Consider the following 25612-nt stretch of genomic DNA (forward strand, 5'->3'; position numbering starts at 1 on the left):
AATAGAGGAGAGAAGATGTTTATCTGACATCTCATTTACATTTTATATAATAACTATAGATTAATAATAATCAATATATAAATGTAAAACTTAATGATTACATTCATCAATATGTTATAATAAATGCTGTCTATTGTATATATTGATATATTAGCGTCACAACACAACGTTAGTGTAACAACAAACTACTGTACAAATAATTCCATTAGTAATCACTAGAATTTATTACCTAATAGGAGATATTAAGAGGGTATATACGATATATACACTGACCATAATATCACCTTATATGTCTATATTATAAATAAAAATTACTTTATTATTGATGACAGCTAATTTTAAATTGTTTAAGAGTTCAACTCGTTCCGATCCTTCTATCTTGTCATAGTAGTTCCATGTTTTGCGTTATAATATCTCTCGATATTATATTTTTTTGGAATTATATTCATTCCACAGATCAAACATTGTGCATAATTATTAAGTTTATTATTATTAACTATTTTTCTTCCCACAGACTCTCAGAACCTGTACTTATAGTTCTTTTCGTACTTTGATTATTATTAATGTTAACTGTTTTTTATTCATATTATTAATATTAATTGATTTTTGTTTTTTCTAAGCTAAACAGAGTTTTTTTCTAAGCTAGACTAGAGATAATTTGACGATTGCCTATCTATATTGCTACTGTTATTTAGTTATTTATCATTTTTCTTTTATTTTGCATGTTCAGCAGAATATTTATTGCTTTTATTTAAAGAATTTATATAAAATATATTTATTGTTTACGTTAATATTTATTGTTTTTATTAAAAAAATTTAATACTCGAGACCAAAAACTATAACGCTCATATATATGCGCGATACTATTTTTGTGATAAAAAAAAGTATAAAATACAAAATTTCATTCTAAGGTACAAAGGAAATAGAATACGCTCCTCTGAATGAAGTTGACTGTAGATATGCAAAATAGCCGAGTATTCGCGAACGCCCGTGCCCAGTTTCAGCATTTTGCCGATCCTTGAATTAAGGCAAGATCGATCACTGATCCGGTCAACTAAGGCAAGACCGATTACTGATTCGGCCGAAGGCAAGACATGCATCTGTGCATATGTCAAGCAGTGTGGATAGATCGCGGAGACGCGCCCGCGTAAGAATCCTGCTCACACGCGCATGCGTACATGAATAACGCGGAACTATAACTTTCAAGCTCCATAACTTGGAAAGTACTCAATGAAACGTAATTTTAGTATATATGTTTTGGAAAGCTCTCGAGATAAGCTACAAGAATATGTGATCAACAATAGAGGTTTCTATTTAAAAAAAACATTAATGACCTTGACCAGGTCACTCAAGGTCAAGTCCACATTTTCATCGTGTGTCCCCCTTCAAGCCATGCAACTTTCGTTCAAAAAATTCTTCAATAAAATCATCGATTCGCAAGATCGATCATATCACTTAAAATAAAACACCCTGTATATATATGTGTATATATATATATATATATATATATATATATATATATATATATATATATATATCTACCCAATCATCTCTTCTTTTATTATATTGTCAGAGAAAGCTCACTCTCCTGTATCAATAATAATACTTTTTTACGTTCTGAAATAGATTAGAAAAACATATTTCTTAATTATGTTGGAAAAACACATTCTGATTTTTTTAATAAAAAAAAGAGTTGACCGATTTTTATATCGATCATTCTTCCAAAAAAAATGTTGTTCGCTTCTGTTTTTTACAGTTATTGCAGATTTATTATATCAATTTTTAGGATAGAAGCACGAGTTTCCGTCGAGGTTGTTATCTAACTGTTAGTCGAGAGGGAATGATTAATTACTGGTCATTAGATCTTAACTATGAGCGTACTGTGCAGTCCAAAAATCGTTAGTACTTCTTAACTTCTCTCTCATCTTCAGTTAACACTTTTATCGATACCTTTTTTGCAGCGTTCTTAAAAGTGCAACCTACTGTTATAACTGATATGATCGTGTTACCGGATGTTCAGATAGTGTGCACGAGTTCAACAGAATGTGATTTGAGATTTTACGACGTCGCGGCAAAAAAGTTTGATCTCCGCATACTGGTCAGCGATTAACTCAGATTTAGTAAAACTTTATCATTTATCATCTATCCACTGTTAATTGTAATTAATAATAAATGATATTTCTAGATATCCAGTTTGGAAAATGCAGTCATTTGCATGTACTATTATTTTAGTAGAAATATGAACGAAAATTCTTACATCGTCCTAGGTGATACAAGTGGGTCTATTATAATCATAACTTTTAATCCTACGGATAGAGGACCTTTCAAGCAATATACTGCAACTGACTCGATCATTTTTCGTTACGACAATGTCATTAAAGTAAGTAAAACCTGTTGGAGGTCACTCAGGGTCATGACTTTGACAACATACGTCAAGGTCAAGGTCAAGGTCATTGGAGAAGCCTTCTCTAAAGTGAATAATTATTCTATAAAATTGTTTATTGCACTAATTTCAAAATAGGTTCAAATTTGATTACATCTTATTTCAATATAAATTAAAGGTTTGCTTCATAGATGTAGTTGAAGGCTTTGCGGAAAATTACTTTGCTAAAAGATTACTACAATTAGGGGGAGATACAAGGATTAGATGTCATAGAATTAAAAAATATACATACAAATTGGACGAGCCAGGTAGCTTATTATGGAAGCTTACGTGTATTTGTGTCGAGTAGCCAATGCTCTGATTGTTCTTTGTGCGTTTTCGATACGAGTGGGACAAAGAAGCAATATAAATTTCAAGTTCTCATGGGAATATCCTGTTTCACGTTCTGCGATGGTATCCTTTCGCTTTGCAATCGCAGATACGGAGATTTTGATGTAAATCAGATTCGATTTTAAAACAATGATTTTTTCAGAAAGTCAAATATTGGTAACGGGTGGACCAGACTGCGTGGTTCGCATTTGGAATCCGTTTGTTCCCAGGAAAGCAAATGCTATTTTGTTGGGGCACCGATCGACTATCTGCGCGCTTGTCGTAACTAACGCTGGCAATCGCATTTTTTCCTTGTCGAAAGACAGATGCATAAAAGTATGGGACGTTCCAGCTCTTAGTTGCATTCAGGTATAGAAAAATTATAATTCTTAGATATAATAGTCTCTTTTCTGTTGAACATTTTTATTTTTCTTATCGTTTAATAAATCATATTTTTCTTTTAATAAATAATAGAAGATATGTGTACATTTCGTAAACAGACATACAACAAATTACCACGTGAGCTGAGTGAATACACTCCCATGACCATAGTGTACAACACGCTGACCTGTACGATGATTATTGCTAGCGTGATGATAGCTGTTGTCGTTTGCGAGCACGTAATTAACGAGGAAATCTCGGACGGCTATACGCACACTAAGGGCGTCAGTTGTGTCCTCTACAATCAGCTCTTCCGTGTGGTAACTTCCTCTTTTATCCAAAAATCATTAATAAAATCATTAATGAAAATTGAATTATTTAGTAAAACAGAGTTGCATAATTCAATAAAATAACACACAGTTGCACAGTTTTAAATGATATGTTATTTTATCGGGATGCAGATTGTTTCTACAGGATTGGATTCATGCATCATCGTATGGGATCCATGGTACGGACGCCGTTTACGTTTGATATCACACGCTCACAGTATTATACAATATGGACAGTACGTCGACATCGAGATCACTGCGGCTTGCTTCGACGATTCGGAGCAATTTTTAGTGACTGGCGCAAGAAATGGTTCAGTGAAAATGTGGAATTACAATACCGGAACCTGTATACGCGATATGATGGTTGATTATCAATGGTACAGTGGATATTAAATAACTGCTCTTTTTCTTACAAATTATGTGACATTCCATAGTAATAGCGTTTTTCTTAGTACAACATACATTTAAACAGTATGCTTATTCTTTTTGGCTGAACTTTTGCACCAGTTCATCCTTCTTCTTTCCTCCGGAAAAGAAAAGGAAAATGAATTGATGCAAAAGTTCAGCTAAAAAGAACAGGCCTAGTGTACCGTGTTTAGCACCGGCTACGGTGTAGAGCCAGTGTGACATTTAAAATTAAAAAATGGAAGTCAACCGGGGTTTTAGCGCAATAATGAAGTTATATTGTACACCATGGTGTGCACCATTCCAGTACATAGACGCGACTGATAGTGCAAGACCAGATAGACAAGATACCAATGTATTCTAAGGAAAAACGCCATAAATTACAAAAAGTATTGTAATTGGAAAATTATGACATTTTCGAAAAATTATTTATACAATTTTCTTTCCAAACATTTTTTGTTACAGTTATAATAATTGATAACAAAGTTACGTGAATTATAGTAAATTCGATCACTCGCACGACAATGGCTGCGTTCAGCAGAGAAAGCAGCTTCGCAACTGTTGTAAAATTCTTCAATGTCATTGGTTTATACGTTCATAGATCTATAAGGAATCGAAAGCAAAAACCAATCATATTGAAGAATTTTACAACAATTGCAAAGCTATTTTCTCTGCTGAACGTAGCCAATGAATCAGTGTATAATGTGAAAGTGAATAAAAAAGGTCAATGTTCTCTACGCATGCAAGCAGAGCTGCGGCAGATTCATAAGTGGAGTTTGGGGGAGCAGGTGACCTTTTAACAAGTGATTAAAATAATCAAAAATCTTCTGAAGTTAGTCACGTAGCACTTCTAAGCACATAAACATGACCGCTTAATTATCGGAATGCCTTCGTCTTTGGGCGGTATTCATAGTTGATTTTCTTATATTTAAGATTAAGTTTTAAGTATGATATTTAAAATGTTATGAATCAATCAGAGAGCTGCATTAACATCTTAAGATATTACTTAAAATGATTTTAAAATAAGAACGGACTGTGATACCGCCCTACTTTTTTATTTAATATACAACATTGACCTTACTTTGTGATTTTCTCTCGTATAATCAACTTTTTGACAATAAAATAATATATTATATTCTGTTAATTAACATAGCAATAATATTATCATTTATAATCATTTAAAATATATATATATTTATATACTTTTACATTTTGCTAATTTCACACATAGCAGTTTTCAGTATACTAATCGAATGTAATATAAAAGTTTATCCGCGTCACATGCAATAGCTTCTACGTATTCCAATAAGCACATTGCTATAGTAAAAGCATGTTAGAGCATGCAACGTGAATAAATCTGAATAATTCGCTATCAGAGAATATCTTCTAATGTTACTTTTCATCGATATCATGAGCGATATAATAAATTTTCATTTCATATTATTTTTTTCTGCAGCGAAATAACGAGTATCACATGGTACAAAAATCGAATTCTGTGTTGCGGTTGGAATAAACACGTGACAGAATTGTCGATTTTCAAATCTGATATATGCAAAAAGAATTGGACGACCAGTCACACCGACGACATTCTATGCATGGCTGCGAGATATCCACAGCTATTAGCTACCGGATCGTACAACGAAGAATTAATTTTCTGGAATCTTGAAACGGGCCAGCCTTTTAGAAAGTATCTAGTGACTGATGTTAATAGAAGGTGATGTCAACTTGATATTTTCATGAACAATAATTAATACAGTAAATGTCAGCAACTTGCAATCGAAGGTTAATTGACTTAATAGGTACACGAGAATGACGAATGAACAGAAAGAGTTTAGAAAATTGAATGAGATCAGTGGATCCGTCAATCAGCAGATTAAGTAAATAATAATGCGCTTATGGCTACGAAAGAAAAGGTTTCTTTTGTCGAAATGTTTTAAACCGATTCCTCGTGAAACAGAAAATTGACTCCATGTGTTCATCAAGAGTCAGCATTGAACATTGTTCGCGTAACTGCAGTACGCGCGATAATCTTTCTAGCAGCGCGAGAAATGAAACCCGATGTCGGTACACTGTTGGTTGCCCTCGATTCCGGTTTGATACAAGTATGGACGCATCATCCTGCGGCGGGATTTTTAGGTGCTTTTTCGGTCATACACACTGTCGGTGATTGTGCCACATCCTTAGCTACTGATCCTGAAAATCAATTTTTTATAACAGGTTTTGGAACTTTCTAAAGATTTGATTACATCCTCAACTTTTCAATTAAATCTTTTTTCTCATGTCTACAATTTTATTTCTGGAATTTCCCCTTGAAGGTCATAGTATAGGGTACATAAAAGTTTGGCTTCTCTCTAATTACATGCTACCAAATCCACCGAAAATTTGCATGCCGCTACTGAGATTAGAATTCCCATTTTTATGGAAAGATAAAATAAACGGAAGAGCGAAGAGAGCAGTACGAAATCAAATGCTGCCACTTCTGTTGTCATCTGTGCGTGGTCATACGCGGGGAATTACTTCTCTTCAAATCATTTCTAGCGCGCGAGTGATAGTCAGGTATATACAATTATTATAAAGGTTTTGATACAGGCGCATCTCTTTACTAAAAAAATTTTAATAAATAATAGCGGTAGCGCAGATCGCACAGTACGTTTATGGAGTTTTGGAGGTCGTTATATATCAACACTGGGCACGTTTAGAGATTGGATCCCAATTCTGCCTACTGTGCCCGTGCAAAAATATTTCGAGGATTATAAGCTTCCAGCAGACATTATTAGGGAGGGATTTGCCAGTTCTACCACTTTGAAGGTAAATTTGAAAAATGTATATACGGGAACGCAATGTACATTTGGGACGATGCAAAGGTACTTCATGGTGGTATGAGAAGACCGATAGAGTTTGAAGAAAAGGAAATTGATATCTCAAAAGAAATTCTCGAAGGAGAGCAATATATGTTGTACGGGAAGGAATTCGACAGACTTGTGCTCGAGACATATTATGAATCACAGTTGCCTGAAACCATCTATCAGAAACATCTGCGATTAGACAATACTTTGCCATACGTGAGTACATACATATACAATTATACATACTTCATATGTATTAAAATATATATTTTGTAAGATTCATTATATGTTGTCATATATAATAGCAGATTCGGACGCACTAATGTACATTAATAATCTATGTAAAATGCATGCAAATATTTCGAATTATAAAATACAGACTTTACTTAACAGCACAATAAAATGTCTTGAGGATTTCATTGTTATCCATTTTTATATTTACATTGAACACACATTTTTAATAAATGTGTACGATGGCTTTAATGTGCATGAGGGCGCACTGAATGCATTCAATCGAATTCGCTGTAATGCAATTTCAACTTAAAAATTTTACATTTATTGTAGATACCAATTTATACGTATTTATCAACCTACTCTTTAAAACCTGTAGAGGCACAGAAAATACTCCTGCTTGAACAGAAAATAGAACCTACGTATGAATTTTTATTTTTATTCGAAATCATTGAAAAGATATCACACAGGGTGTCCGTCGAATACTTTGATATATATATATATTTTTAAACTATTTATAATTACAGTAAAAAGATGTACTTAAGAAGACCAATGGAACCACTGCGCTCTTCTGCAATACAAAGAGGCAAAAGCACTTCCACAAAATGAAATCTACCGCAATGCTCTCCATCATTTGAACCTTATAAACTCTTGCAAAATGTTAGTATATATATTAAAATAGTACATATTTTACACATTGTATAAATTAAAATGAGAATTAATTTACTCACGTTGGTAAAACTTGTATTCATAACAATTATTTTTTTATCTAATTATTTACTAAGTCGATTATCTAATTATATGTAGGCTTTACTTTTTCTTCAGCAAATATATGATAAAATATAAATAAGTAAAAAAAATTAAATTGTCAAATCAGACCTACGTACATACATCATCATTCTATGAATATTAGGATATAACAACGAACAACGCGACTTCATGTTTGTCGAATTAAAACAATTTGCCTTATTATTACATTTCACATGCATACAATATACGTAATGCCTCTGATTATATCCACATGTATTTGTCATATTAATTTTTTAAAGGCAATTTTCGTTCGACAAACTCGGGTTCCATCATGGAAATACGCGGTGGCGTTTTCCAGATTGCACTGGATGTACGCTTCAATCGATTTTTATCTATACCATGGAATAATTCAGTCAAATCTGGCGTGCACTTACGAGTATTGAAGAATTTATAAACTATTCTTTCGGGAATGTATTGTTGCATTGCAAGTTGTACTTTGCGGATGTGCGCTGTAATTAAAAAAGAAACATATTCATATTCTTTTCTTCTTATTTTAATGATGATTTAAGATATAAAAGAACACGTACCCTGCGCCCAATACGGTATCTCGTGCTTCGGTTTGCTTTCATCATCTGATTCATCATCATCAGGTTCACTATCTAACACATAATTCACAGTACCTTGATACTTATTATTAGTCTGTTGTTTGTTCTGCAAAAAAATTAAACAAGCGATTTATCAGTTTTGAGTGAAAGTAGGATTGAAGTAATTTTTTCTCCATCATAAAAAGATAACTCACTTTAGCTTGGGCTGCAAGTAACTGATTTTTCTGTTTCAAAGCTTCGGCAGCGGCTTGTTGGGCTCTTGCTTCCGCTTCCTTACGTTTTTCAGCTTCTTGCTCTCGACGTCTTTGCTCAGCCAACAGACGTTCCGTTTCCTCTTGTTCTTGTAACCTCTGCAATCTCTGTTGCTCTTCCAATTTGCGACGTTCTTCCTTCTCCTGTATTCGTTGCAATTGGGCAAGACGCTTCTTCTCCGCTTCCTCACGATGCCTTTCTTGAATCAAAAGAGCTAATTTTGCCTTCTCTTCCCTTTCTCTCTCGGTTTTCTGCCGTTTCTCTAATTCTTGCTTCTCCTTAGCTTCTCTTGCTAATTTGTTTTTGAGTTCCTTCTCTTGCCGCTTCCTGTATATAAAGTATATATCGAGATATTGTACTGCACATCTTTTGATTAGCATTATGAAATTTTTGTATACCTTTTCTTCTCCTCCGTCTGTAATCTCAAAGCTTCGTCTTTCTTTTTTCTCGCGTCTTCCTCGTGCCGTCTCTTTTCCTCTAACTTTTCTACCGAATTGGAAGTTGTAATAGTTTTTGATGGTTGAATGAAAGACTCCACGCCAGTAACAATATTGGTGCGCGAAGCGGTTATAACTTTTGGATACTAAAATAAAAGTATGTAAATAAATAAATATGACAAAATTTTATTTTTCTTAAATTGCATTATAGATTGTGTTCTTTTTAGTTGAACTTTGCACCAGTTCATCTTTCTTTCTCTTCTTTCTTCCTGGAGAAAAAAAGACGAAAGAACTGATGCAAAAGTTCAGCCAAAAAGAATAGGCACAGTTTCAATCAAGAAAAATAAAATTTTGTATTAATCTTACGTTCGAAAGATTTTGCATGTTTGAAGGAGTATGAAGACGATTAAGAGACAGTACAGGCTGCATCAATTTTGTCTTGTTTAAAGGTGTCATTTTCAACTGTTGTATTTTTACATTTGATTTATCAGTTTGAGTCAGTAATTTATTAATTCGTTCCGGCAGTTGTTCTTTATTCTGAAAGAGAAAGTTTAATTTATTGTTAATGAAATACAGCAATAAAAGAAAATAGAAGAGATTAAAATAATTATAAAGTATAAATACCACAGATTCTTTTACCTCTTTAAGTTCATCATTGTTTTTTTGTTTCGCTAACGAAATCTTCTTAGCTTTAGCGAGCGACTTACGAGCTAATATTTGCGCAACATTTTTCTCCGTCGTTTTCGTTTCTGTCTGCATTTCCGCAGTGGCCATTGCACGAGTTTTCGTTCTAGTTATTCTGGTTGGAGCACCTATGTCGACAGACTTTGGACTAAACATAACCGCTTGTTCAAATGCTTCAACCCGTTTCTTCACAGATTCTTTTGCATAAGGACTAAATAATGCATTCGATTTATATGTTTTACTTTCTTGTGTGACTGTGGACACATTTGCGTTTTTGAAGGTTTTCACTGGTGTATTAGAGGTTTCGTCCTCGCTAGATATCGCTAACATATCTTTTGTCTCTTTTTTATTAGGCTGCTTCCTATTAAGTTGCTTCTTCGGTTTTTTCATTTCAGGCGATGATTCATCGTCTGTAATTAATTCATTATAGTCATCATGTTGTGCAGGTCTTTTGTATGGTTGCATATTGTCTGACAGTGTATTCTTAGTATTTTCTTTCAAACTATTACTATTTTTTATGTTTATTGTCTTCTGAATCACCACTGTTTCATTTAATTTTGGTGGTTGATTTGGTAAACGCTCCAATACTACAGTAGCATTCAATCCCTTTTCGGACATACACAGGCTATGTTTTAAAGTTGAATTCATAATTGGAACAGGCCTTCCTACTGCATCTTCATACATAGATGGTTCTTCGATATCATCTATATTGGGCACAATGGCGTCATTGACTTTATTCACTTCCCCATTCTGAGAACTCTTAGAACTTCTACTAGAGTGTTGTAGAACTGGTAATTCAAAGTTATCTTCATTGGCCTCCTTAGCTTTTTCAGTAATTTTTGATTTTTCAATTGGGGTTATAAGCTGAATGATCTGTTTAGAGTTCTTTCTTGTCACTCTTTTTGTGGTTCCTTTTATATCTGTTATATTTTCTTCAACTTTACTGTACTTAGAAACATTCTCGTTGTTATCTTCATCAGAACTGCTTACATTATATTTCTTCCTTTTAATATGGCTTTCTCTCTTTACCTAATATTCATAAAATCATATATTATATAATATTCTGTGACTTAAAATCAACTCGTAATACCATAAGTATGATATTGAAAACTATCATTACTTACTTTTTTTTCAGAATCATTAAGAATAAAACTTTGTTTCTTGATATTATCCTCTGCTTTTTTGGATGCTCCTCTTTTGGTTCTACGTCCCATTACCTCGTTCTCCTTTCGCTCCTCTTCATTGATAGAATAAAGGGAACTAGTTAGCGAGATGTTTTCCTGTTGAAATACCTCGTCCTCGAGTATGGTTTCGATACGCTGGGTCATCTTCTTTCGCAGCATCTTCGGCGTTTTTGCCACAAGTGGACCGGATGACGGTTGTGACAAATGTGCAAACAGCTCATGCACATAGGACATATTGTCTGCAAGAGTCTCGGCAAGACGATTCGACAGTCCAACACCATGATTGTGAATAAATAACAGATCCTTGCGAATAATATCTCGGATCTCGTCCTTTGATCGAGAATTCATGGCGCCAGAGAAGATTCGTTCTTGTACGTCAATCTCCGCGATAGAGACAAGAGTGTCAGTTTAATTTAATTTTTATCTAGGCAATACGAATCTCAGCAACATTACGACATTGCTGCGGAATAACACTAACAGCACCAAAAATAATAATAATAATAATAATAACAGTAATAATAATCACACGACACAAAACTATAAGATTCGGATGAGTTACGTACCGAACGCTAGTTACTCTTTGGCGGGCACATCGATGATTGAAATGAATCAGAATGTCCATCCCCAGCCAGCCGCCACACCACAAGGATAACGACTTTTTCCGTTTGATTTGAATCAAGGCATTGGCGACATCTGTAACCGCCATCGATTCCGTCTGTGTCCGCGAGTATGTACAATACATACACTATTGTCGCTACTGTCGCCAAGAGTCCCTAGAAACAGGCTGCGTTCAACGGACTCACAATTGAATAAGCGTTCGCTGTTATTGATGTACTCTTCTAGATCTAAAATGCTGATTGGATGATCTAAAAGAATACACCAATAACAGCGAGCTCTCACTCAACTGTGAATCCGCTGAACGCAGTCAGAGTCTGAGAGTATAATAACCACACAAACTTGCATAGCCACATAACACAATATGCACAACAAAAATTAGCCTATCACATTTTACGTCTTTATAAAAGAAACGCAATTGGATAATTTTTGGGATGATTTATATTGGATATATCTTGAGCCTCTATTCTTGAGAAATATCGCATATGAAAAACTAGAAAAATACCATAGTGTACGTTACATATACTATAGCATTTCCCTAGTTTTTCGTATGCGATCACAGGCCTAGTTTCCACCGACAGTTTAAACCAGAGTATTGATAAAGTAAAGTTTCCCCTAAGAATGAATACACAAAAAGTGAACAAATTCACGCAAATGTAATAAATAAGAGATTAAGTAACTTTTGGTTGTTATAAAATGTAAAATGGTTTACGGGAAATTTTTCGGCAAGTAACGAAATGCCTAAAATGTGAAAATCTAGTTACTTTTTTGTAAATTGGTATAAATTAGCTTGTTTTTCGATACTTTTGATCTGTTTTCTGTTCCTGCATTAGACTGCATTAGAACTCTCTCGTTTTCGACAAATATCAAACATATTTGAATATTTATTTGAAATACAATATATATTTGAAATGGATATTGCATGGTTTCTCGCCGTAAATGGCGAACGAAGAGGAAGAGCATGCAGTTGACAGGTGAAAACTTCGCATATTAAAAAAACGTTTGCGTGATGTTAAATTAAATATACGAGTAAAAGATAAAAATATGAAATGCATAAAAATCACATGAAAATTTAACCTGATTTATGAAATAGGTTAAAAAATAACTTTTTTCCATTCAGATGTGAAGATTTCTCCGGTCCTGATCCAGAACAATTTAAGGTTTGTGCTATCCCAGCAAACGAGAATGGATTAAAATGGATTGAAATGTTTTTCTATCCGAATGCGTATTTTAAATAGCGAATATACTTTTTTTTGGATTCAATTGGATTCAGTTAGATTCAATTGGATGCAATTGGATTGAAAAACTGCGTTTCCTGTTCAAAATTTTGAATTGAACAGTATTCACAATTGTGTGTTTTTGCACAAAAAAAGCTAATATTATTTTTAGATTGATGAAAGGTATAGAGATATTTTCCATGCAATTCCTATAAATGAATAAAAATGCATTCAGGATTGAAAAGCATTCATTTTAACATTCGTGAATCAATATTTTTGAAAATCTGAATTCATTTCAATTCATTTCAATCCATTCTCGTTTGTTGGGACGTTCTCCCATACATTTTTCTACGAGTTTTAAGTACACATTGTTTTTTTACTACATATAATCAAGAACAAGAGCAATGAAATAACATGTTTTTATTAGTTCCATACGGCTTTGAAAATTTCGCGACACTCTTTTCCGCACAATATTCAAATTTTTTGACATTATGTCTAATAGCATTTCCTTTTGTTTTTGAGTTACATTCATTGTTATTCTCGATTATATGTATAAGGAACAACAAATAATGTAATTTACTATCAAAATACGTATGTATGTACATACTTGTATACGGTAGGAATGATGTGGCGTTCCTGGCGTTCGGCGCGCTACACACTCGTACCGAAGCGTACATATACGTGTTACTGGAATTTTATAAATGCATGCAGTTATTATTACAATGAGTCTCAGAATTACATGTAATGTTGTAATTATGCACACAAATTTTTAACAGTATTTGTATAATAACATTTTATGCATAATAAAAGTATTATTATCAATATTGGCGAGCGAGAGACACCGGAATAGCTCATATTAGTAACAAATGTAGAGACAACGAAAGGACACCGCGAGCCAGCATCATGTCCAATTACGCTTTCTCTCTCAATCGTGCGCCTTGTGCTAAGGACAGAATATCAGAACGTCCCCCACTTTCTCCCTTCCATGCCTCCTCCGCGTTTCCAGTAATACGTACGTGTGTATTTCGGGTGTTTAATGCCGCGCGCCGAACGCCAGGAATACCATTTCTACCGGTACGTGTACATACACCCGTAAATTTTCGTATCGCATGAGATCATAAGGCGAATTTACATCGTTCCTCTTAAATTCGCCTTATGATCTCACTTTCACGTAACTTCCTTACATCTGATTTCACTTTCTCATAATTTTCTTACATAATCACTAAGTCTGATATCGTTTGAAAGTGAAACTTTTCACGTGAGATTGATACGAAATGTGAAAAAATGAAAATTTCGTGAAAATTTACATAATCAATACTCAGATCAAAATGTGAGAATCAACCAACTACAGTCGAGTATTCCCCTGTTACAGTCGAATAACATTCGGATCCGGTTTAACCCTCAGTGGAAACTAAGCCAGAGATTTCTATTATAACACTAGACTGACTAGACTGCTAACTCCCCACTTTTTCTTATATTGGGTCATCTAAAAAGTATCCGCGGTTTTTTGTCACTAGATGTGTGTTGATGGTCATATATCTAGTGACAAAGTACCGCGGATACTTTTTAGATGACCCAATATAATCTCTTCGAGTATATGAAAATACATAAACATTTTGGCCGGTATTTATAGACGGTTTTTATTTTAAAACCGTTTTAAGTAATATCTTAAGTTGCTAATGCGGCCTTCTGATTGGTTCATCTTATGACTGAAGGCAGTCTTGAATATTAGATTTGACTATGAATACCAGCCATTGTGCTCTGCGCATACGTGGTTTTAGAGTAAACTCACACCAACCTAAACTCACAACAACCAATATTATTCTGCGTTATTTTGAATAGCGCTGATTGATTGCTTCTATGACGCATTCTTTATTCCGCAGTCGTTTTCCGCATCATGTGAGTTCATCCTAAAACCGCGTATGCGCAGAATACCGCTCCATGTGATTTTATCCTTACAATGCGCATGTGTACAATGCACACAAGTAATACATACTATTTGACAATAGGAAAAGTGAGGAGTTAGCAGTTTAGTGTTATAATAGAAGTCTGTGTATGCGATACTCACAAAAATAGGCCCCCTAAGGGCCGCGCACAGACTTTGCACAACGCATAATTCCGGATCTACAATACATGTTTTAAGGCTTAAGCCATAAAAAATCAACCAATTACAGTCGAATTCGAAAAGAATAATCGACTATGATTCGCCCATTTCTTATGATTTTAAGGCTTAAAACTCTATTGTAGATCCAGGTTAAGGATCTATAATAATTGTTTTAAGTCTTACGCCGTAAGAAATTGATTAACTACAGTCGAATACGAGGAAAAATAATTGATTGTGATTCGTCTATTCCTTATGGCTTTGAGCTGCCGCAGACAAAATTTCTGTAACAGTAACCTCAAGACGTACAATAAAAATGCGCCAATCACAATCGAGAATTCTTTTGAACTCTTAATTCTAATTGGCTAATTCTTACGGTGCGTCTTATGCGTGGCAATATCAGTTATACGTCGTCTACAATACACAGAGTAAGAAGTAAGAGTAAAAAATTGACCAATCGCATTCGACTGTCAATTGTTACTCTTACAGCTAGCCTCATCCATTATGTATGGTCTACATGGCAGTAACAGTTTATTAAGGAGTAGGCGTAGAAATCTATCAATCATTGTTAAATGTGAGAAAAATAATCAACTATAATTGGTCGATTTCTATGCCTACTCCTTAATCTACTATTGCTACTGCCCATTATAGACCACGCATTATAGTTACTGTTACGGAAAGTATGTGCCATAGCCTTTAAATTTAAAAATCTATTGTAGATCAGGAGTAAGTACATTATTTTAAGCCTTAAGTCATAAGAAATTGACCAACTACAGTCGAATACGAGGAGCATAATTAATTGTAATTCGTCCATTCCTCATGGCTTAAGGCTTAAAAATCTATTGTAGATCCAGAGTAATAGTTGCAGCACAGACTCTTAAAAATAAAGATAAATTTTTACGAACTGCTCTAACTGATTGTTTCAATGACAGATAGGATCACGTTATCAAAATGTTTAAAATAGTGGAGGTGACCTTAAATCTGTTCGCGTTGTTTGCACTTTTTGCATTCGGCATCTTTGTTTTCCCTCTTTTCAAAATCAAATATACATCTATCTCATTTTAAGTGCAAAAATATTTGAGGATTTCATGTAATGGGAACAGATCTCTTCATATCTTTTTGATGCCTCCATCTAGAAAAAAAAGCAACATGACCAAAATACGTCTCCCTTGAAACCGTTACATTTTCGTTGAAACTAATTTGAAACTTTTTTTGTATCATCAAAAATGAGCGAAATATTCAAGATGTTTGATTTAAGTAGACCACTCTCATATGTGTGTGTGTGTGTGTGTGTGTGTGTGTGTGTGTGTGTGTGTGTGTGTGTGTGTGTGTGTGTAGATCTTTCTAGTGTTCTTATAGCATTTCATGATCCAACTTGTGTTAGATGTTCAAAGACAATTTTGGTCATTTTTACATTCCCTTCTTTGACATTTGAGCGACAGATTTGTTACGCTGTTCATCTTTTCCACATGTTTAATACGCAATGAATTAAACAATTATTAAGTTATTCTAATTTCGAATCTTTTATCGGGATCAGCAACAAAAAAAAGAATTAGGTTATGTATATCACAGTTAACGGTGGTCAACACGGTCGACACAGTTATGGCAGCACTGTTAATAGCATTTGATGCTTGTAGTTGAAAATGTTAAAACTACAAAATTTCAGCCGCTGGAATAAGAGCGACAAATCTGTCGTTCCAATTATTTATTTTCACAGCACGTAAAAATGTATCTTTTTTAATCTTAAATCGCAAGATCATAAAAAGCGATAATAAATTGATTGGCTACAAGGCAAGCGGTAGGTCACGTGACTGTTTTCCGATTGGTTGGTCATAAGGATAAGGTGTTAACCGCAATCTTTCAACAAAAACTTGTTTTTATGATCACAGCTTTGAGGTTATGACGTTTCACTCGTGTTGCTCCTGCGCAGAGGAGGATAATGTTTTGCCCCGACGCAGTAGTCAATCAATTTATCGCTTTTTATGGCCTTATGATTACGACTACAACTTACGTGTAATAACTTTAGGCCTGTTACACAATAGAGTCGCAATTCGTAAACTGTAAGAAATTAACTAATCATAGTCGATTATTTTTGTCATATTCAATGCGATTGACCAATTTCTTACGGCTTAAAACATTTATTATAGATCTTAATTAAGGGAGCGTTTATATTGGCCGTAACTGTATGCCGTATGCCGTAATCTGTAAAAAGTCTTCGAGTATTCCCTTTTTACAATCGAATGAAAGGGGAATTTGAGTGCTTCCGATAATTAAAGTTTGAGTTAGTTTCATTAGGACCGAAAAATATGATAGACATAACCACTTGGTAAAATACCTTCATAATTCATAATAATTCAACGCTGCTTGTAACTGGTTACAGAAAGATTACAACACCTTTTTTTCGATGAATTTCGGAATGCAGCTTGCTCACCGAACGATTGGTTCTTATTTATAGATCCATGAGTAAAAATCAATCACTCGGAAAGTAAGCTGCATTCCAAAACCCATCGAAGAAAAAGTGTTGCAACCTTTCTGTGACCAGCTGAAAGCAATCCAACAATTATATTGGATCATCTAAAAAGTATCCGCGGTACTTTGTCACTAGATATATGACCATCAACACACATCTAGTGACAAAAAACTGCGGATACTTTTTAGATGACCCAATACATATCACTCAGTATTTAAGTGAGACTGACGAAATTGGTGTGTGTGTGTGTGTGTGTGTGTGTGTGTGTGTATGATTTCAGTTAGTGGTTCATCTCTCATTGCATTGTTGTTTTATTTCTGGTTTTGTTGCTGATGGGCTTTGTAACAGCAATTTTGCTGATTAATTTTGCTAACCATTTGCAAGCTACTAATGATTATTGTATTGTATTTTATTTATTATGTTTTATTATTATAGTCTATTATAGTCTATTGTATCATATTTTTAAGTCTACTATTCTGTTAGCATTCTTTCTCATAAAGTTTCGTAATAAACTAAATTAAACTAATTAAACTAAATTAATCATGCTTTTCTTTTCTTCTACCTCTTTCTCTGATCTGTATTTCAGCTACTCGAACATTTGGCCCTGAAAGAGAGAACGGAAAAAGAAAGAAGTGAGATAGAAGTTTATATGGTGTTACTGGGTAACTTACTTATTTCGCGCATGCGCGAAAAAAAATAGGATTTTGCTTCGTATCATCACAATACAAATTAAAATTTTGCTTTCTGATTGATTGCAGAACGTCGTACAACGCATGTTGGTACAATAGGCATCAGCAAAATTGTTGTTACAAAGCCCAGCAACAAAACCGAAAATAAGACAATGCAATAAGAAGCGAACCACTAACTGAAATCACACACACATACACACACACACACACACACACGCGCGCGCGCGCGCGCGCACCTGCAACACATCAATTTCGTCAGTTTCGCTTAAATACTGAGTGATATGTATAATTACTGGATTGCTTTCGTTTTAGCTAGAAATCTGCGTTTTATGTGGTGTAATTCTAATAATTTATTAAAACGCAAGCGATCAAGAAAACAAGCATTGCTGCAGTCATTAATTAAAACATTTTTACAGTATAATATTTGTATCAATATTTATATAATTTCATATTTTCTTATTTTTGTATTTTTTTTATTTTGCAATGTATTATTTCTTTTAGTTTTATTACATTTAGATTAACTTTGATGTACAAACGACCTAGGGGAAGAGAGAGAGAGAGAGAGAGAGAGAGAGAGAGAGAGGAAAAATAAAGAACAACTGAGAAAGAAATTCAGATGGCGCTACTAGAAAATTTCGCGTGTACACACTGCATTTTAGGAAACATTAACATCAAAGGTACTGACAGAGAAGCTGCGTTCCGTTTCACACATGATGCTGCATTATTTATCCTTTTTATTCACCGAATGTCAAGGGTAAGGGTGAAATCACACAGTACGGAAAACGACTGCGGAATAGAGAGTGCGTCATAGAAGCAACCAATCAGCGTTTCTTCTGCGTTATTTCGAATAGCGCTAATTGGTTGTTTTAATGACGCATTCCGCAGTTTTTTATCACACCGTATGATTTCACCTTAAATGATGTATCATGCACATTAGGCGTGAAACGCGCTATTGTATATACTATGACTAAACCTTACGTACGTGTACAACTAAATTTGAGGAAAAGACGAAATAATTCGAATTTTCGGAAGTTTTAAATAACTTTAATATTTTTATTTCATATCTTCATGGAAAAAAATGATGACAATAGGATATATGAATCTTGGCATGAAGTGGGAGAAAGCGTAAATATATATTATTCAGTAAGCTTCCAGGAAATTAACGTGACATTTCAGATAATTTTTTTCTCTATAAATGAATTGCATCTATCTCATGAATTGCACTAAATAAAAAACAATTGCTTTGTGGATTTTTATTACATTTTTCAGATAAACGCATTACCATGAAAAGTTTTCGTAGCGATACGTTACGGACTAAACTCATTCTCCGACAGACTCATCTATTGGCTATGTTGCAAAGACGAAAGACGACATTCAAGAAGATCTGTAAGCCAAGGAGTCAGGCTAGAATACTCACGACGAATATTCAATTCTTCGTCGGTCTTCTAATAGATGTAATCATTGCAATTCTACGGAATGTACAGTCGTTGCAATGTCTCATAATAGCTGTCAAACGTGTTCTAGATTGAGATTCAACTCAATAGACCAGTAATAGACATGCAATCTCACGAAATAACATTAACGATTTATGCAATGTTAATTTATATTACATTAATATACATACTATATATAAATATATATAAACATGTATAAGCATAAAAAATGTTTATTTTATTATCTATCCAATATTTTTTTTATATTTTGAGATGTATACAACATACATGAAACATAAACTTAGAACATATATTAAACTTAAACTATCATGATTGATATAAATAATATATAAATAATAAATAATACATAATACATAATGTATTTATATACACAATATCTATCGAAACTGAGGGACGTCTATTTCCTCGTGTACCAGGAATGCCAAGCCTAAAGTAGAGAGGACGAAAATCATGAAAATTCATGATGATATAGCATGGTTGTTTCAAAATTTACTGCCAGTGCTGAAAATCTATAGTGCACATAACGTAGAATTATAGATTTTCAGTCGTGGCAGTAAATTTTCCATGAAGGTATAAAATAAAAATATTAAAGTTATTTAAAACTTCCGAAAATTCAGATTATTTCGTTTTTTCGTCAAATTTAGTTGTACACGGACGTAAGATTTATTTTTGTATCGTTAATCACACACGGACCATGAGCATAATGTATAAAGGTGATCACTTCTAAATTTATAAAAATTTCAGAGGGAAAGAATCGAAATCCTTGGGTGCAATCATGGACTAAAGGTAAAGTTTCATGGAGCCAGCATACGGCGTATCGACGTATGGCATAAAGGAACTGAGCCAATCACAGGCTTTACGCCCGTTTTCGTTTCGCCAGCACGAATTCACGCTGGTTTTTTTAGCGTTTCAGCATTATGTTAAACCGATTTTACATTAGTTGCAAGCTGATCGCAAGTTTGTTGTGATAGCCAATATGAAGCGATTGATTTCAAAATGCAAGCTTCAGATTGATTGTCGCAACAAACTTGCGATCAGCTTGCAACTAATGTAGAATCGGCTTAACCTAACGCACACTTACGTCTGTTTTACAATAGAATTGCAAATAAGTCATATGAAATCATAGTTGAATATGACAAAAATAATCGTCTGTGATTAATTAATTTCTTACGGCTTATAGCTTGCAACTCTATTATAGAACAAGCTTTACAGCTCCTATACACAGTGCGGCAATGATTGCGACGGAAGTTGTCATAATCAATAATTCTATGTTCTTAAATCGGCCTCATGATGCAAAACTTCTAGAAATGACATAGTTACTTCCGCCGTGCGGAAAAAGTTGGATTGAGTTCAATTTTTGTGATGCGGTGGAAACTATATATTGGGTCATCTAAAAAGTATCCGCGGTTTTTTGTCACTAGATGTGTGTTGATGGTCATATATCTAGTGACAAAGTACCGCGGATACTTTTTAGATGACCCAATATTTATTACTTCTGAGCAAGCAAGACGTTTATTGACGATCGCACTAATTTCTGTCACGCAACATTACCGCGTTCTGTGTGCAAGAATCATTATTCTGCTTTCTTTTCTACGATTGTGATTGGTCTCACTGTTTCGTTCTGCTGTAAATTTCCGTTTATGGGACGGCGGCCCAGAATGCGATTACATGTATCGTGGTACGCGGTACGCGATACAGAAACTAACTAGGAAACTATAGGAAATGCGCAAATCGTGCCACTTACTTTTTTTCTCCTTTATTATTAGGTGCGCAACTAAGTTCTCGCTGTTATTTTGATGAAAATGCAACTTTATTGTAAAAAAATGGCTTGGAAATGGCTTGGCGGATAACTCCTAATACTGAAGCAAGCTCTTCTTGCGTTTGGCACGGATCCTCATCGAGCAATGCCTCCAATTCAGCGTCTTCGAAGGTTTTTGGCTTTCCTTCACGCGGACGGTCGTCAACATCGAAATCACCGTTTGAAGCGACGGAACCAATCTCGGCACGTTGTTTCACTTAGAGCAGCATCTCCGTAAACTTTTTGGAGCTCTCTATGCGCTTCAGCCGCCGTTTTCTTCGAATGAAAGAAGAAAATCAATACTTCCCGCATATGACGATTATTTGGCACAAAATCAGACATTTTCACACAACCAAAAGAATATGACGTAAAAACAAAATCACTAATGTTTCAAAGCGGTTTGTTTACCATATGTCTAAGCTTGGTTCATGACGTTTAGGTTATGTCAGAATCGACCAGCACTTACTGCTGGAGCCATCTGTTGACAGCGGGAACTTAGCTGCGCACCTAATACATATAACGCTGTAAGCGGCACGGGCTAGTGATAAATAAACTTTAATACGAATTTTTTTAAATATATTAATTTATTCGTATGCACATTTCATCATTACTCTTATTTTTTCAACGGATTTACTTAATAATTGCATTTAAATCAATTAATTCTATTAAAAAGTGCTTAGTAACGTGAATTTGTCACTGGCTTGTGTCGCTTAGCGACACTTCTTTTATTACATGTAGTAAAGGAGAAAAGAAGCAAGCGGTACGGTTTGCACGGTTCCTATACTTATCTAGTTAATTTCTGTACTGCGTGTTATGTACCGCGCTACATATAGTTGCACTCTAAGAAAAACGGGCGTAAATTGGCTTGTGTAAACAGGCCTGTGATTGGCTTAGGGTAATATCCCATGCAGTGGATCGTGTGTAAGTGGATTTGAGTATCGCCAATCACAGAATCATTCTTATTATGTCCTAGGGAGATTCGGCCGGTCCACCGGGTTCAAATTAACCCGAGACTACAAGGTTGGAATAAAACTGGCAGTTCAAGCGTCGCGGGTTCGCGAAAGGGCTTTCGATCGGCCTTGTCCAGTAAATTGATTGGTTAAAGGCGTGCTCTGGATATCTTGATTATAGTGGATTCCGAATCATTCCCCGGTTGCTTCCCGTTGCTTTCTCCCTAGATAACCGACGAATCCTTCTAAAACTTTGGAGCAATCGAAATAATTTGCGACGGCATGCCGAGTGACTGTTAGTATAGAGCATACACTACAGGATTTAAAGCGTTCAGGGTAACCCAAATGAATGTAATGCGCAAGACCCCTTGATAATCCCTCTTTTCATTTTCCGGCGCGGAAGTGTAGTGGAAGTGTAGCAGAGCATTTGATGTTGCCGTTTTTCCCTATGCTGAAAGAATAATGAAGATACGCAGCACTACGCAACCACATAGAGTACGGACTAATCGCTAGAATTTGAGCGATGGATTCACGCGAACGCGGGTGTGGGAGACACATGTTGAGTGCGATTCATCGGTGGCAGATTTCAATTACCGAAATATAGAAAGATGTTTGCTTACCTTGCGATGTCCGGTTAATGTTCTCTGGTGTTCTCGAATGCCAACAGAAAGAAATGGTTAGGGAGGAAGGCTTCTATAGCTTCGAAGATGAACTAATTGTCGATTCAGATCACGCCAATGGGCTGTTTCCTCATTCTTGTTAATGTTTAGCAACGATTGATTATATTGAAAATATTAAAGCTAGCGAGAAGATGAGGATATTCCTAAATTCACACTTGAGTCAAAGTTAATTAGGTATATATTTAACAATGATTCACGTTAGTACATTGGTTAGTGGCGTGAAGATTAATTCTTACGCGAAAATAGATTTATCTCCAAATTAAGTTGGGTTATTACGAATTAAAATTTAGATCTTATGATTACGTTTAAAATTAGAAATGGAATTAGAATTTATAATTACTTCTAGACTTAGAAATGGAATTACTTAAAAAAAGAATTATTAGGTGTACAACTTCCGCCGTTTTTCTATAAATGGCTTTAGCGGTAAGCCATAAATGATGATCGAAATAAATAGATCATAGACGTCATACAATAAACTTGGGCATCTGTCAACATAACCCCATAGAAACATTAGTCGATTTGTGTCATAAAGTTATTCTCGATTGAAAATATCAGTTTACGAGCCAAATTCTCGTCATTTGCAGGAGGTTTTAATTTTCTGCTTCAATATGAAGAAATCTGTGGCTGAGGCTCATCGAATGCTCTCAAATACTTATGGTGAGGTCGCTATTAGTGAAAAAACGTGTCGTAAGTGATTTCAACGCTTCAAGAACGGTGATTTTGACGTCGAAGACCGGCATAGCGGTGGAAGAGAAAAGGTTTTCGAAGATGCAGAATTGGAGGCATTACTTGATCAAGACTCGTGTTAAAATCAAAAAGAATTGACACGATCATTGGGAGTGACTCAACCAGCCATTTTCAAAACGCCTCAAAGTCATGGGAATGATTCAGAAGCAAGGAAATTGGGTACCGTACGAGTTGAAGCCAAGAGATGTTGAACGGCGTTTGTTTGCTTGTGAGGCAGCTGCTTGAAAGGCAAAGACGGAAGGAATTTCTGCATCGCATTGTGATTGGGGACGAAAAATGGGTTCATTATGATAATCCCAAGCGCAGAAAACATGGGGAGTTCCCGGCTATGCTTCCATGTCGATGGCTAAACCGAATATTCGCGGCTCCAAGGTCATGTTCTGTATTTGGTGGGACCAGCTCGGCGTAGTGTATTATGAGCTGTTAAAATTTGTGATTGTCGAAACAATCACAGGCGATCGGTATCGAACGCAATTGATGCGTTTGAACCGAGCATTGAAAGACAAACGGCCGCAATACAACGAGAGACACGATAAAGTGATTTTGCAGCATGACAATGCTCGACCTCATGTTGCGAAAGTGGTCAAGACATACTTGGAAACATTGAAATGGGAAGTCCTATCCCACCCGCCGTATTCTTCAGACGTTGCTCTCTGACTATCACTTGTTTCGATCAATGGCACACGGCCTGGCTGATCAGCACTTCTGGTGATTTTGTGATTCACGTCTTATATTAGGTGTTGGAATTAATTCGTAGCGTTTTACAAGTGATGGGAAGTACTTTCATTAATGTATTTTTTAATGCTCATGTGAAATAAATAACATTCTTTCATTAAAAAACGCTACGAATTAATTCCAACACCTAATAGAAACCGGCATTATACTTGTACTGATAGTTTCATTATTAAGGTTCCTATTGTTTATATGAGAAAGAGTTATAGTTTACACGAGTGAGGACTACGCGATCCATACATCATTTAAATGAGAGATGCGCCCGAACGTGACACCATTGACTCATGTATGCAAGTATACTTTTGCTTCTTTTTTTGTAGTGTTTCAATTACTAAATAATTATATCTTTTTCATATAATAATAATAAAATTGACAAGTTTTTTTCCACGAAGTCGTGTTTGATTCATTTTGTTCGGTTTACTTATTGCGAAGTAATAATCATTTAGTTTTAACTCATTCCCTTTGGTCACCCTGTATATGCTGAATTATTGATGAAATAATGTTTTCCTGTTAACTGTACATACTTTCCGTTTCATGCATAATGCATTAGTTATCTTTGTTATTTATCAAATGTAAACAAGGATCAATGAAACATTACGCGCATCATGCATGAAACAGAATGCATCATCTACGTGCTAGCAGGTATTTATTATAAAATAATATAAGTAATGTAACAGAAATTCGAATTAACCCATTGCAATAACTTGCATACATTACCCAAAACTGTATTAACAGACAAGAGAAAATGTCTTCTCGCCAGCTATATTATATACGACATTTAATAATCTGCATGCGAAATTTAATGCAAATGTGCAGGAAATTTAATGCAAATATGTATTAGATATAATGTACACGCACGTTACATTCAATACAAAGACTGAAAGTAAATTAATATACATGTGATTAGTATACATAAAATTAATATACATAAAATTAAATATATGCTGATATTCAATGCAATATACAAAAAATATATATACTGCAATAAATAGTGATAAAGATAGAATATAGCTGACAAGTGTCACTGCGGTGTTTATATATTATCTTTGAAGCAAAACACAAATACATCTCAAACTCGTAACTCATACAATCTTAATTTTTTGGATTGTAACAGTGATTTCAAAAGTTACGTACATTTGCGGAGAATGTTCTTAAATTTGTTGTCCCATTTTATTTATAGTAGTTACATAATAGTGATATGATTTAAATACGAAACAGCGACAGGATTGATATATAACAATTTTGTATTGAGATGCATATATAACAATTACACAATGCAAAATTTGTTACTGTGACATCACAA

At 34.7% G+C, this 25612-nt stretch overlaps 2 protein-coding genes and 1 long non-coding RNA gene across 5 annotated transcripts in view; 2 read left to right on the forward strand and 1 right to left on the reverse strand.

Annotated features, from left to right (window-relative positions):
* The first annotated feature begins 1797 nt into the window (after positions 1 to 1797).
* On the forward strand, positions 1798 to 3074 carry WDY (WD repeat-containing protein WDY). The gene is made up of 3 exons (XM_087411564.1): positions 1798 to 2098; positions 2186 to 2380; positions 2916 to 3074. Exons 1-3 carry the CDS (start codon positions 1997 to 1999, stop codon positions 2931 to 2933), a joined length of 315 nt encoding a protein of 104 aa, XP_087267690.1. The 5' UTR covers positions 1798 to 1996; the 3' UTR covers positions 2934 to 3074.
* An 84-nt stretch (positions 3075 to 3158) lies between these two features.
* Positions 3159 to 11643, reverse strand: Incenp (Inner centromere protein). 3 transcript variants are annotated; one of them, XM_087411556.1, is made up of 9 exons: positions 11420 to 11620; positions 10797 to 11329; positions 9628 to 10701; positions 9355 to 9525; positions 8950 to 9134; positions 8494 to 8878; positions 8282 to 8405; positions 8129 to 8203; positions 3159 to 6060 (listed from the first exon to the last, which is right to left on the reverse strand). In XM_087411556.1, the coding sequence occupies exons 2-9, from the start codon at positions 11202 to 11204 to the stop codon at positions 5981 to 5983; spliced, it is 2502 nt and encodes an 833-aa protein (XP_087267682.1). In that variant the 5' UTR covers positions 11205 to 11329; positions 11420 to 11620; the 3' UTR covers positions 3159 to 5980. The 3 variants fall into 3 exon arrangements, with proteins under 3 accessions (XP_087267682.1, XP_011064934.2, XP_087267681.1); XM_011066632.2 differs by lacking the exon at positions 3159 to 6060 and having other exon boundaries at positions 6135 to 8203; positions 11420 to 11643; XM_087411555.1 differs by lacking the exon at positions 3159 to 6060 and having other exon boundaries at positions 6135 to 8203; positions 10797 to 11619.
* Positions 11644 to 24046: 12403 nt separating this feature from the next.
* The window catches only part of LOC105146067 (uncharacterized), a 65185-nt gene continuing 63619 nt past the window's right edge, over positions 24047 to 25612 (forward strand). Inside the window, exon 1 of the long non-coding RNA XR_015546810.1 lies at positions 24047 to 24595. This is a non-coding gene — a long non-coding RNA (uncharacterized LOC105146067). The remainder of the gene's footprint in view (positions 24596 to 25612) is intronic.

This window comes from Acromyrmex echinatior, chromosome 11 (genome assembly GCF_024713525.1).
Source record: "Acromyrmex echinatior isolate Ae372 chromosome 11, ASM2471352v2, whole genome shotgun sequence".
NCBI lineage: Eukaryota > Metazoa > Arthropoda > Insecta > Hymenoptera > Formicidae > Acromyrmex > Acromyrmex echinatior.

Coding starts and splice junctions, on each gene's coding strand:
- Incenp (XM_011066632.2), bottom strand. CDS start 11,204: ATGAATTCTCGATCAAAGGACGAGATCCGAGATATTATTCGCAAGGAT. Junction 9,526..9,627: donor ACAATGATGAACTTAAAGAG/GTAAAAGAATCT, acceptor TTTCTCTTTCAG/AATAAAGAACAACTGCCGGA. Junction 8,204..8,281: donor GATACCGTATTGGGCGCAGG/GTACGTGTTCTT, acceptor TTTTAATTACAG/CGCACATCCGCAAAGTACAA.
- WDY (XM_087411564.1), top strand. CDS start 1,997: ATGATCGTGTTACCGGATGTTCAGATAGTGTGCACGAGTTCAACAGAA. Junction 2,099..2,185: donor AGTTTGATCTCCGCATACTG/GTCAGCGATTAA, acceptor TGATATTTCTAG/ATATCCAGTTTGGAAAATGC.